General features: G+C 40.9%; 1 protein-coding gene across 1 annotated transcript in view; it reads left to right on the forward strand.

Moving 5' to 3' along the window:
• The window catches only part of UNKL (unk like zinc finger), a 2,026,838-nt gene extending 2,012,841 nt beyond the window's left edge, over positions 1-13,997 (forward strand). The window contains exon 16 of the mRNA XM_044089534.1: positions 13,539-13,997. Coding sequence (XP_043945469.1) covers positions 13,539-13,694 — 156 coding nt within the window. The 3' untranslated portion in view covers positions 13,695-13,997. The remainder of the gene's footprint in view (positions 1-13,538) is intronic.
• The last annotated feature ends 413 nt before the right edge of the window (positions 13,998-14,410 follow it).

The following is a 14,410-nucleotide window of genomic DNA, read 5'->3' on the forward strand; positions in this document are numbered from 1 at the left end:
GTCTTGGGGCCAATCCTTTCTTCATGCTAAAAGTGGTTAGTGAACTCATGCTAAATCAAGCAGTCGGCCTGCCTACCTTTTTCCACAATCCCCAGAATAAGGGGGGAAGAATACTGCATTCTTTAGACATTCACAGACAGCTGAGGTTTATCCTGGATAAAACTAAGGATATCGGAAAAAACAGATCAACCATTTGTTTCTTTCATGGAATCAAGGTTAGGACAATCAGCTGCCAAACAGTTTGTCATTTCCTGGAATTCAAAGACTATTTCCTTCTGTTTTTCTCACCATGGACAAACTCTAACTTACTGTCCAACAGCTCACTCTACTGAATCATTAGCTTCTTCAGGTGCTTAAGGTGTAGACACTAGCTCCATTTTGGAAGTAGCCACCTGGTCCTCTGTCCACACCTTCACAAAACTGTACAAGTTGGATGCTTTCTCAAGTTCCAGGGCAGTGTTTGCCCGAACCATTCTCTCTGGCCTCTTGGACTCCCTTTGCTTTTTCCTTTTAACATACCACCCTCTTTCTCTACAGCTCTGAGAATCACCTATCTGTTAAGAATACAGCAACGGTGACTCAGTGAGGACATAGTACAGTTGTGTAAGAACTTGCTTTGACAGTAGATATCCTACTGATCGCTCTTGCAGTAATACTTCCCTCGCACCTGTCCCCCTTTTCTTTACTTCTTTTTCCCTCATTGTCACTAGTACTTGTCTTTCATACACACATAAGCACATTTTATATCACAAGATCCTACTTTCTGAGAGGGAATTTGCTTGCCATGTTCAACCTAGGCCCTTCCTAGCTGACCTTTATTTCCTTGGTCGTCTCCAGGCCGATGCTGGCTTGGAGGTAGTCTTCGATCTGCTTTTATACCCCAGTGCCTATGAGCTGAGGTCATTATCTGGATGGACATCATATGAAGGTAAAGCTTTGGTACCCCAGCTGGATGTCAGTAAGCTACAACCCGTCTGTTAATACTGCAGCAGTGATCAGTAGGACATCTATTATGGTAAGTTCTTACACAACTGTACTTTCTAGTAAAAGAAAAAGGGATTCCTCTCCTCCTGAAAAGATTCAAGATTCTGAACCCGAACAAGAAGATGTAGGGACAGATACAGTTTATTTTTCCTCTGATCTCTGAATCGGGTTCAGTTTCTGATTATCCCGGGGTGGGGTGGGGACTCTTTTTCTGAGACTTACTATAATGTGCCTGTGTTGAGAACACTGAGGTTTCTCAGTCCCTTAGAAAATATCATGAGTTATTACAGAAGGATTTTCCAGAACCTAACCCCATTCCTCCTATTTTGTCTGCTTTAGAGGATGTGTGTGTGTTAATGCATGCACTTTTCCTGATAGCCAGCTGCCCCTAAAAAGGCAGATGGGATATATAAAGTTCCAAATATTTTTATACACTATTCAGTCTTCCTTTTCCTGACTGTTAACTTTCAGCAATGAGATCCCTTTGATGCTTTGTAAGCTGTCTGTGCACCATGGCTTTTGCTGCAGCAGGCAACTGAGTAAATGTCAGGAAAATCCCACTAGGACAGCTGAACTTTATTTGGGGTTAATCAGAGTCTCTTTAATTGATGGCAGGTGTGTACCCAAGATAACTGAATGCAGCTCCAGTGGTTCCTAAAGTCAGTCTGTCTTCAACATTTTCATCCTTTGGATTTTCCAGTTCCCTTTCTCCCATACCTCAAGCTGGAACTTCAGTGGTTGATTCATCATTTGTCAACCCAGGACTTCACTTTCAACCTCCAGCCCCCACTCAGGAACTCTTTACAGATGCCTCCAACGTGGAATGGGGGGGGGGGGGGCACCTTTTGTCCTCCAATAGTAAAAGGCCTTTGGTCTCCTCGCAAAGGAAGGACCACATTAGTATCAAAGATATGAGAGCTCTTATCCTGGCTCTTCTGGCTGTATATTTTCTTTCTTCCAGGGCCCCTCAAAATCTTCAGACACTACCACAGTGATGTGGTACATCAACAATTAAGGGTAGACCAGATCTTATCTCCTGTGCAGACTAGCTCTTCAGGTTTGGGATCTAGCTGTCCAGTATCAGGTGACTCATCAGGCAGTTTACATTCCCTCAGATCAGAACTTTGTGGCACATTTTCTGAGCAGGTCTGTAACACAGTCTTACGAGTGGATGCTTCACAGAGGTGTGTTTCTGGACATTGTCAGTTTGTATGGTACTCTTCAAGTAGATCTTTTCACCTACCCGATGAACAGACAACTTCCTGTCTTCAGAGTCCCATGTCCTCTGGCCTGAAAGGTGGACGCCCTCTCTTTTCTTGGGAGGGGATGTTTCTTTATGCCTTCCCTCCCCTTCCTCTCATACCGAGGGTCCTGTGCAAGAGAGAACAGGATGCTCCCAAAATCTTGTTGGCGACTCCCTTTTGGCCCAGACAGTATTGGGTCCCTCTTCTGTATTTAGCCAAAGGTAGTCATCACAAGTTATCTGACAGGGTGGACCTACTCTCACTAGACAAAGGGGTCTGTCATCTGTCCTCATCTGTCCACTCATCAACTGACATTGTGGATGATAGGACTTTTGTCCATTTTAGGCACCTTTTTTTTCTGATGACATGCTTCAAGTCCTGCAGGAGGCCAGGAAACCCACTACCAGAAAATCTTATTTATCCAAATGGAAAAGATTTTCTGTCTGGTGACTTTTTCATAACCTGGATCCACTTACTGTGGAAGTTCCTTTGATTCTGTCTTATTTGTGTTAACTGCTTTGTGCTGGGTTGGCATACTCTTCTGTTAAAGCTCACCTGTCAGATATTTATTTATTTATTTCAGTTTGTTAACCGGGAAAGTCCATTGGGCCAAGGTAGCCCGTTTTCAATGGAGGCCCGAGGAGAAAAGCTCCAGACAGAAAGACAATATGCAATGTATTAGTACAGCATATGAGAACAACAGTTTAACATTCAATATACAGCAAGGCAAGATTTTACATATCTTGAAATATATGAGCTGAGTCAATCACTTATAAGGTATTAGCAAAAACAATAAATTTATGTTCATTTAATACACTGCATGTATTTAGGCAAAGGAATTTTAGAGAGATGAATTGAAGTAGTGGCAGAGATTATAGTAGAATAGAATAGGGATAGGTATCAGGAATCACGTAGGATGTGTACAGGAGCACTCCCAGAGGGGAGTAGAGGTGAGAGTGGAGTAGGGTTTTAAAGGATAGTCGGTTAGGGGTAGTTCTAATATAAAGGGGAAGAGAGTTCCATAATCTGGCAAGGGAGAATGATAGTAGAAGTTGCCCTGGTGCGTGTAAAGGCTTGTAAAGTTCTAAGAGGTTCTGATTTGTGGATCTAAGTGTTCTATGTGACTGATGAAGTTTTAGGGAAGAGGAGAGTGATGGACAGTTAGAAGGTTTGAAAATTAGCTTGTGTGCTGTAGTTAGTTGAATGAAATTTAGGTAGCTTGGGAGTTCCAACCAATTTAGAGCATGTAGGGAGTTGCAGTGGTGTGTAGAGGATTTGGATCCTGTGGCAAACTTTGAAATTTTTTTATAACATGAGGAACGTTTAGACTTTAGGGATGATTGGAGGTTAGAGAGTAGCGGAGCTCCATACAAAAGGGAGGGTAGGAGGTAGGTGGTATGTAGGAGTTGTCTAGAAGACAGAGAAAGGTAGCGCCTGTGTCGATAAAGCATACCAAGTTTTTCATGAGTCTTTTTAATATTGATTTGTAGGTGGATATCAAATTTTAGCTGGTAATCGATAAGAACGCCCAGAAGTTTTGTATGGGGAACTATTTCAATAGTTGTTTTGTTTAGGCTAAGTATAGAGAAGGATGCTTTGTCAGCAGCAGTATGTCTAGAAGGGGTAAAGGTCATTATTTTAGATTTGGAGGCATTTAGGGCTAAGTGATTGTCAAGCATCCAGGACTCAGTGGAGGCGAAGGTGTCTTGCATAAGGTTTATTAGTAAAGGAAGAGTTTTGGCTGAGCAGATGATAGTGGAGTCGTCTGCGTATTCCGCCAGTTTAGCATTGGAGATGTTTTGGTGGAAATCATTGATGAAAATGTTAAATAGTAAAGGACCCAAAATAGAGCCTTGGGGTACACCTGTTGGGGTGTGAAGGAAAGAGGAATTGCAGTAGTTCCATTTTACAGCTTGTTCCCTGGCTGAGAGATAGCTGGAGAGCCATTTGATAGATGAAGAGGAGAGATTAAGATGGGAAAGTTTAGAAAGTAGAAGCACATGAGAGACGGTGTCGAAAGCTTTAGATAAGTCGAGGAGCGTAGAAACTGTGTTCCTAGAGTCACGAGCAGAGTTAATGATTTTGAGGAAGGAAAGAAGGGCAGTGGTGGTGCTATGTGCTGGTATAAACCCGTGCTGGGTAGGAGTTAGGAGTTTGGTTGTCCAATAGGTAGGGTCATAGTTGGAGGTGAATACATTTTTCGAGTATCTTAGAGATAGGGGATAGGATAGCAATAGGGCGATAGTTGGAGATTGAACAGTTTGTACCTCCTTTATGGAGGGGGATGATGAAGGCTTTTTTCCAGAAGTATGGTACATAGGACTCCTGAATGGAGCGATTGATTAGGATGCTGATTGGAAGGGCTATGCCATCGGCAGCTAGTTGGAGAAAGTTGGATGGAACATCATCTGGGGCATTAGAGCAAGGTTTTAACTTACTTTTATAGGAGCTTTTTTATAGTGTGGGTAGGAATGGATTTGAGAGTAGAAGGGGGAGGACTTAGGGTTCATGGATGTTAAGTTTTTGTTATCAGTTAAGTTGCGGGGGATGTTGTTAGGGAAAGAGGTGAGTTTGCCTATGGAGTCAATGAAAAAGGAGTTAAATTGCATAGCTATGTGGAGGTCTGGTGTGTCTGGGTCAGGGCAAGGGTTCTCTTTTTTGCCTGGGGATGATAATGATGAAGTACTATTCCAAACTTTTCTGGGGTTGGTTTTTATGATTATTTTGAAGTTTAAGGTAGTAGGATTTGCGCTCAGTGGCTATTTGTTTTTTTACTTGATTTTGCTGTTGCTTGTATTTGGCAAGAGAGTTGGGAGTTTTGCATTTTTGGTAGTATTTCCAGATTTTATCTCGGTGGTGCATAAGTAGTTTTGTGTCTTTATTAGCCAGGGGGCTGTTTTGGATCGGATTTTTTTGGTTGTACTGGGGGTGAAGTGGTTAAGTATATCAGTGAAAATTCTATTGAAATATGAGACTGCGGCATCTAAAGGGAGGGACTTTAGAGGGTTCCAGTCTATCTGTTTTAAGGTATTAGAGAAAATTAGGGGGTTGAAGTTTTGCATGTTGCGGGTGGTAATGTGTCTGTGTTGAAAGAGTATGGTGGAGGGGGAATGGCATATGTAGGCAGGGAGATGGTCACTAAGGGAGTCTGCGAGAGTACCACTGTCAGAAACTCGGTTTGGGTGGGAGACTAGTATCCAGTCAAGGATGCCACCTGTGGTGTAATCTTTATTTGGTCTAGTAGGGGTTTTGATTAGCTGTGTGAATTAATGTAGGTTATAGTCTCACTATTTATGTTGGACGTGAACCAGGCAAGAATATCTTCCAGTATAGGGATATTGTTACCAGGAGAAATGTACAGGGAGGCAATGCATAAAGTTTTATTGTTATTTACTTTGAGAAGGGCGAGGGTTAACTCGATGGTGTCAAATGAGGGTATGGGCTTAGTATAGGGTGTTACTGTTAAGGAGGAGGAGAAGAGTAAGGCTACTCCTCCACCTTTCTTTTGAGGTCTGTCACTTCTTATAAGTTTATAGTTAGGGGGCATAATTTCGTTATCTTTTATGTGTGGTTTTAGCCAGGTTTCTGTGATAGAGACAATATCAGGTTTGTTATGAGAGATCCAGGTGTGAAGGGAAGGTATTTTATTACAAAGGCTCCTGGCATTAAGTGTGGCAAGGAGAAGAGATTGTGGTATAGGGGAGAGCTATGTGAATGTGGTTTAGAGGTGGAGATGTATGAAGGCCCTGGGTTAGGGTGTATGTCTCCAGAACGGAGGAAGAGGGTGATAAATTTTGAGTAGAGTATGGATAGGTATCTATTTTCTAATGGGTCATAGGTGTAGATATTGGAACCTAATGAGGCGAGTTTGGTGGGTATGGGAAGTGGTTTACTAGGGGTAAGGAAGAGCTTCCTTTGAAATAGAAAATATTCATTGTTTGTAGAGGTGGGGGGAGGCTTGGGTTGTAAAGGGAAAGTCTTTTTTTTAATGTAAATTGCAGTTGTATGAAAGGGAGGGGAGTGCTGAAACTGTGGGAGACTAGTAAGTTAGAGTAAGCAGAGAGGATTAGCCTTAGAAATAAGGGTATTAGAGCATAGGCAGATTTTGTTTGCATGGTGGGAGACAGAGTATGAGTTGAGTGAAAAGGATGTGTAGGAAGAGAGATGGTTAATAAGTTTGAGAGGAGAGGATTAGAATGAAATGTGTGAGGGTGTATTCACAGGGATATAGAAGGGTGGAGTGGAGGGGGGCAGTTGTAGTAGTGAGTGGATAAGGAGTAAGTGGGGTCAATATTTGGAGGGTTTGGCTACTGGCTATCCTGATGGGGTGCGTGCACTAACCACCTAGTAGGGATAAGGTATAGTCAGTTATTCAGTAATTATTTAGGCAAGCAAGTTACATAAAACATACACCATCCCTCGCCGTCTAATCCAAATCAAACACCCACTGGAAAAATACAATGTCTGCTGATCTCACAAAGTACAAACAGTTGAAAAAACAGAGAATGTCAAACATCCCATTCGGTAGAACATTAATTAGGCCAGACCTAGATACAAAAATGTCCTAGGTAGTAAGTTCACACAGGAATCCTAAACCTTTTTCTCCAGTAGTTTGCTTACTTTGATCCTAGGGCCTCTCATTCGAATTCCCCTTCCAAATATCTTTCCTTCTAAAGGTGGAACTTGAAAGGAGGACTATAGGTCACATTTGTCCAAACATAAGGAACTGTGGACAACATAAAACTTTTTTCAGACTGCATCTCTGTTTTCAATGTCAAGAATAAATGGGTGACTGCAATTGTATAAGTTGAAGAGATCAAAATTATCAAGAAATGGTTAAATTTGCTGATTATACACTATACACTTAATATATTCTCCATACCAAAAATGCACACCAGTGTCATCAAACCCAATAACATGAATGATATTAATGACATATAGAGTTAAAATGTCCTCTTGAAGAAGATTGTGAGACAGCCAATATAGTCCAACAGTGATGAATGTCCGTTGATAATGTAATAGACAAACAATGAAAGAATTAGTACTTACAACAAACCAAAAAGAAAAATTGTATGAGAGCTCATCATATCCTCATTTACTGTTAGAAATGTCTATGCTCACCAGTTCAATGTACTCAAAAAACACAAACAATTCAAAGGCCCCGAACTTCCGTTGATGATGAAAAATGCACAAGATGTATGAAGAAGCAGTGCATATTCATAAATATTACGTACTTATTTGTAGAATCTTGATAGAAATAGTTCCCGTCACATAAGCACTCCATCCGTCGCCAGTCCACTGATTAATAATCCCAAGCAGGAACCTAAAACAACGGTGAACCACAATAAACGTTGGAGCTTAAATCATATAAAATGACAGCTACGATCTACACCCCATCCGTCGCTAATCCACAACATAAGTCCTGGATAGAATCTAACTAACTGATAAAACAGCTAGTCTGTAGACTGCAATTAACGTTGGAGTCGTCAAATAAGACAGTATGTCTGTAAACTTGAGACATTGACCGAATACGATATAAATTAAGAGACAACAATTTAAGCGTTAGAATGTGTAATTCGTCACTTTCTCTTAAAAATTAGTAGCTTTTGGAGGAATTTGAAGGTCCGTACTAAAATTTTATTTAAAATCAGGGACGGCCCTAACGATCAGCGATAGTGTGCCTTTGAATCTCTCTTTGACTTCTAGATTCAAGGTCAAACAGTTTCTTAAAGGCATCCTTCACATTAGGTCTCCCTGGAAGCCTATTCCTCCTTCCTGGAACTTTAGTTTTGTTTTGGGAAAAATTAACTGAGGCTCCTTTTGAGCCTGCAGCTTCAGCTTCCTTACAGCATTGTTCTTGGAAGACTGTTCTTCTTTTGGCCCTTATCTCAGCCATATGAGTGTATGAGGTGCGGGCCCTTATGGCTATTACTCCCTTTCTAGCTTTTCAAAAGGACAGGGTGTCTCTTCGTACTAATCTTTCTTTTATGCCCAAGGTGGTTAATGAATTGTCTCTTTATCAGTCTATTTATTTGCCCACTTTTTCCCTCTCCACAGTCTGCTAACAACAAGGTTTTTCACACTTTGGATTTGCATAGACAACTCGGATATTATTTGGATAAAACTAAGGTCATTCGTAAATCTGAGCAGCTTTTTCCTTTTCATCGTAGGTCATTAGGTTTGGCTATATCCAAGCAAACCATTTCTTCCTGGATATCTATAGCCATTTCCTTTTATTACTCCTTTCATGAAAAAAGTCTTCTTTCTTTTGTTAGTGCATTCTACCAGGTCTGTGCATTGTTCTGGTGTTTTTTCAAAGGTTTGGATACTAATTCCATTTGTGAGGCAGCTGCTTGGACTTCTATGCATACTTTTACCGAACTTTGTAAATTGTATGTTATTTCTAGGGCTAGAGATGGGTTTGCCAAGGCTGTCCTGCATGGTTTCCTTGAGGGCTGTGAAGGCTCTTCCTCCTCCCAACTTTCTTCTTGAGCTTTTGTACTGTCCCTGTTGTAAAGAATACTGTAACAGTGGCGTCGAAGGATGTAGTACAGTCGTGTATAATCTTACCATAACTGTAGATGCCCTTCTCTTCACTGTTCCGTTATTCGCTGCCCCCCCCCCCTGTTCCTTTTCTCCTTCTGGATGTACATGTTCCCTCTTTGTCTTAGACTGTTCCTCCTGAGGGGTTTCAGTTCTGAGATTGGTAATCACCTTTATGTCCTAATCCATGCTCGGGAAGCATATGTGTGACGTGCGGCATCCCTTTTACAAGCTCAAGGCTTTGGTATATTGGCCTGACATCGTGCTACCCTTGGCAGGGAACCCCTATTGTAAAGAATACTGCAACAGTGAAGAGAAGGATACATCTACTTTTAGGATAAGATTTTACACAGCTGTAGTTTCTGGCCTCAGAAGGATCATGAGTACTGATGTAAGGCTTTTACTCATCTCACTTGTAGTGGTTGCAATCCTTAAAAGATCTCTTAGGAGTGCCCTACACTTTAACCCCTCCCCCAAATCCACAGAATTTGGGAAGCACACTTTTATATGCAAGGCAATTTCTCTAGCAGGACTTTGAATTACCCAGGGCACATGACTTAGGTTTCAGTGTGATTAAGGTGGAAACAGACTACAGACACTTTAAAAAGTGCTTCATTGAAACTTGCAGAAGAAATTGCTTTCCCAGGTGGCTACTTTAGGCAGCATAAATAACATAGCTATAAGGCTACTGCATAACATCTTATGGTAAGAGCTGCTGAGTCAGACATCGCCATATGCCACCAGACAGGGCACTGTAATTTTGTGGATGGCATTAAAGTGTCATTCACCAGTACCCCTCGTAATGGCTCATTTTTGTTTGGGCCTCAGCTGAAGGAAAAGCTGCAAAAAAAGGAGCATAGATTGCTTGCTGGTGTTGTAGTGCATTTCTCTCCCCAGAGGCTGTCTCATGTAATCAGAGGCAAGAACTGAATCTGTTTAAAAGGAGCCAGCAGCTACCCTGTGAACAGTGATGTTCTTCGTGTTTCACTGTTGCAGTCATCACATTTGGGTTATCCCTGCCACAGTAGCCCTCGGCCGGCCCGAATACCAGAGGCTTAGTATTTCTGCGTCTGTTGCTGTTGCTTCAGGACTGACGTCAGGTCGACAGTAGTGTAAAGTAAGGCAGCCGATGCCATTACATCAGTCTTTCTTGTCGAGGAGCCCGAAGCAGAAGCAGTTTGCACGAGTGCCGGTTGGCCGCTAGTTTCATCTTCCGAATTGAAGCTGAAGTCTTCTAAAAGCTAAGTACCCTGTTGGGGATCCTTTTTTCTTGCTCTAACCGATGTCAGAAAAAGTTAACAATTGTCTCGCCTTTGGAAAGCAAATACCACACCGAGACTTTCATTCTTACTGGGTCACTTGCTTAGGCCCACACCACGACGTCCCTCGCTGTCGCTTTGAGAGCCAGCAGCTACCCCATGAACAGTGTTCTGATAGGAATCTGTGCAGTTGTGGGGGGTTCCAGAAAAGGTAACACCTTAGAGGAAGAGATGCTCCACATAGTCAAGGATTCTACAGCTCTCCCTCTAGCAGACAGCTGCTGAATTCCATAGGATTTGTGTGACTGTCCCTCTCCGTAGGCATTTGAGGGTCAGATGTCCCTGCAGATTCCTGTGTAGTGGACTGTCAAGTAGGACAGTTGTATCAGGGTGGTAGTATCCAGGGGCTGCAAATTCCCTTTATAACTCAGCTAGGCCAGCTTCTTTTATTCCAGACATCCAACTTCATCAAAGATAGCAAGCCTTCTATTAAAAGGAACAATCCAGGAGAGTCAAACCAGATTAGAACGTATCCAGAGTTTATATGAGGTTGTTCTCGATTCCCATAAACAGAGCATCTCAAGGCCTTATTAGATCTAAACTGTCTAAACCAGCACATAAGAAAAAAAATAAGGTCTGGATGGTCACCATGCAGTCCATCCTTCCATGCTTGTAGGAGTGGGACTGAATATGCTTTTTGCATCTACAGGATGCCTATTTGCACATCAAGATGGGCAAAAGAATCATTTGATTTCTGCTGTCCGGCGTTTGAGCCATACACTGTCTGTTCCACGCCCTTCCATGATTTTCCAAAGGCCCTAGGGTGTTCACCAAATGCATGGTGGCCATAGCAGTCTGTTTCAGGCTGAAGAGTATTTAAGCCTTCCTTTGTTTAGACTAGCTCCTTGCAGGCATTACAAAGGGAGTTAATGACCAGTGCAAGGAGCAAACTTTCTGCATCTGTTCATGACTTTTGAGGTCTAGGTGAACACCATGAAGTCAATGGTTGAAGCCATCAAAATCACATACCTTTATTGGTTGCTGTTTGGGCAGGAAAGCTTTTGTGATCAGTTTACTGTCAGACAGAATTACAATTTTCATCATTCCTTTTGCAAGGTACAGAAGGCATTTCATTGGACACTGAGGGTCTGCAGAAGTCAGAATTTGGATCTGGTGCCCCTCCCAGTTTGGTTATCAGAGTTGTCAGCAACATCTGCTTCTTTGACTTTCGCAAGGCAGCCTTTCCAGGGATGCCCGTTTATACTACCCAAACCCCCCCATTGTGACTGTCACAAAAGCTGAAGCCAGTCTAAGGTTGGGAGAACATTATTGAGAACAGGCTGTACAAGGGGTATGGTCACAACAAAAAGCTTCCTTTGCACATCATTGTCCTAGAGATGAGGACTGGCCTAACATTGCAGGCCTGTCCACTCCAACAGTGGTTTGGTTCATCAGCAAGCAGGGTGCAATCCTTTTCTAACCCCCACCAAGTAGGTGACACGGAGGTTATGGAAATAGGGTAAATCAACACATCTTTGCAGTTGCAATGAACATTTCCAGCCACGCCAGCTGTCTAGCAGATAAAATCAGCTGATACTGATAGTTCATAAGTGACCCTCAGTCAGCAGTGAATGCAGTTTTCCATCACTATGAAATGCCTTCTGCAGTGTTTACATCCCACCATCAACTAGTGCATGTGCATAATCTGTTTTTGTGCGATCCCTCCACAGAAATAGACACTCTGGATGCTGTAATCCATCAGTGGACTATAACATTTCTGAAGAAAGCAGAGATGCACAAAGCCAAGGTAAACCTCATAGGCCCATTTTGACCTAGGCAAGTTTGGTTTCTTCAGTTAATGGTCTCATGTGAAATAAAGGTCTCCTGTACTATCCATCCAGCAAGTCTTACCCAGACCTCCTAATTTCTCCAATTCTGTTAATTGCCAAGGACACCTTTTCCATTCAAGGGTGGTGTAGATCATAATGGCATTTCAAAAAACTTCCACTAGAAAGACATATAGGGATAAATGGGTTAAGTTTTTTCCATGTGGCTACCAGAGCACTTCTAAGCTGTTCTTTTAAGGATGCAGTTTAAGACCAAGCTCATTTAACAGGCACTTCTAACTTTTGCCATGGAAACAACTCTTTCATTAGTTTCTTTGAAAGTAAGCAAGGCAGTTTATCTGTTTAGGCCTCCCCTAAAGGAAGTTGTCTTTCAATTGGGTCAAGTCTTTCACAATGAAATTTAGACTTTACCTCCATTCAGGCTAGCATCTCAAGTGGTTTTATTTTTTTATTTTCAATGAAAAGTCTGTCTTGGTGGCAGGAACTCTAGCCAGTAGGATTTTTGAGATCCATTCTGTCTTCTAACCCTACCTGGTATTATATTTCACATGGCTATGGTGTTTTTATACACAGATCCATCCTGTATGTCTAAGGTAGCAACAGAGATTTTTAGTCAAGAAATGAATCTCCCCATTTTCTTTTTTCAGTATTCTTTTAGGGAATAGTATTTTATTCATTGCCTAGATGTTCATGGTCAGACATGTTTCTATTTGGATAAAACAGTAAAAGGCAAGAGTTGATGATCATTTGTTTTTTTTTTTTGCTTCAAACAGATAAGAGATGAAGTTCTCAAAAGTCACTCTGTCCAGAGGGCTGTCAGATTGCAGTGTTTTTGGTGTACGAAATGCAATAAAACTCTTCTAGGTAAACCTAAAGTACATTTGCAAAGGGCCATCTATAGCTACATCCATGATTTTTTTAAAATTCTTTGGTTGATGATGTGTGCAACTGGGATGTGGGCTTCATTTGCATATTTTTGCAAGATGATGTAATCTAGATGTGATCACAGAGTCGACGACTACATTTGGTTCTACCATATTTCAGTTATTAGGTCTTGTTTAGAGCAAATTCAGTCTGGGGAGAAGCAGTATGGTACAGTGTGAAAGTGCTTCCTGTATGAGTCTTGAAAGTGCTGAGCAACTGCTGCCTTTGACTAACCAATCCTGAGGTTTAAGTAGATGGCTGTGTGATGTGGTGTAACATTGTGGTAAGCACATAACTTTACTTTTTTCCCTATAAATTGGAGTGCTGCCTTTTGAGCAGCAGGTCTTTGTTGCCATACAAAAAAGTGCTTTGTGAGTGTTATTACATACCACTCATCTGAAATGAACAATGATATAGGTATGTAACCACTTCTGAAAACTGAGCTGTCACGATGCGTTTGTGAAGGAAGTCTATGGATGAGTATTAACATGGTAGGAAAACTAGGCAAATGGAAAGAATGATTTTTGGGGTGGGGGATAATATAAAGACAGAATGTCGTGTGCCTTCAAATACTTTATGCAAACTGACAACAGACTCTTGACAGGATGACTGGTTAAGTAAGATTTTAGTGATTAATAATGTGGCTATTGTTTGCAAGCTGAAGCATTTTGTTTAAAAAAAAAAGGTGTTATTTCTTTTATGGTGTTATAAAATGCCTTTTTCTTTCCACCAAACAGGTGATTTTTCAACTCCAGTCAAAAAAGTGCGTAATTTGTCAAGAACACAATCGAAGTATAGTCCTTCAACCCTGCCAGCATTATGTGCTCTGTGAGCATTGTGCACCTGACACATCAGAATGTCCTTATTGCAAATCTAAAGTAATCAAATGGTGACATAGAATTATTCAAGGTACTTGGAATCTTAGCCCTTTGAAGAACTACTATATTATGCTAACAAATTAAAACATAGCATTTGGGTGTTCTAGTATTTTTATAGAAAATTTTAGATAGCATTTGTAATCCATTTACCTGGTGTTAGACTGAATTCCAGTAGTACATTGTATCGGCTAATGTCAGAACTTTGAAAGGGGTAATGGACATTTGTCCATTACAGTCAGCAGTAGTTAAACATTTGTCCTTTCCTCAATCCCTTAGATATTTAAGAAATTTTCACCCATGTTTTGTAACTTATTAAAGCTTTATTTAATTATTAAAGAAGAAAATGTATAGTTTTTTTAACTCACTCCTAGTTGGGCGGTTTGTTCTGTGCTGATAGTATTTTTCATCCGGTACCAATGTTTCTGGTATCAGTCTGTCACTGCCGTTAACTAGATAATTTGAAGATGTTTGATTTCTTGTAAAAGCACTTTGTTAACCTTTTTTTTTTTATTTTTTTTTTAGAATTTACAAGTTGCTTTAAGCTGCTTTGTAGTTTTTTTTGTTTGTTTTTTTTTTAAATATGCGATATGAAGCTTTGTATGTGTACTGTGAATTTAATAGATATTTCATATTCAATTTCTATTGTTAAATCATAGCTTAGTAAATATATTGTTAGATTACATATTATGAAATTAGTACTTATCAAAGAACGTTAATAGTATTGACAATTT

Source organism: Protopterus annectens, chromosome 12.part0, assembly GCF_019279795.1.
Source record: "Protopterus annectens isolate FY-2018-M chromosome 12.part0, PAN1.0, whole genome shotgun sequence".
In the NCBI taxonomy this organism is placed as follows: Eukaryota; Metazoa; Chordata; order Ceratodontiformes; family Protopteridae; genus Protopterus; species Protopterus annectens.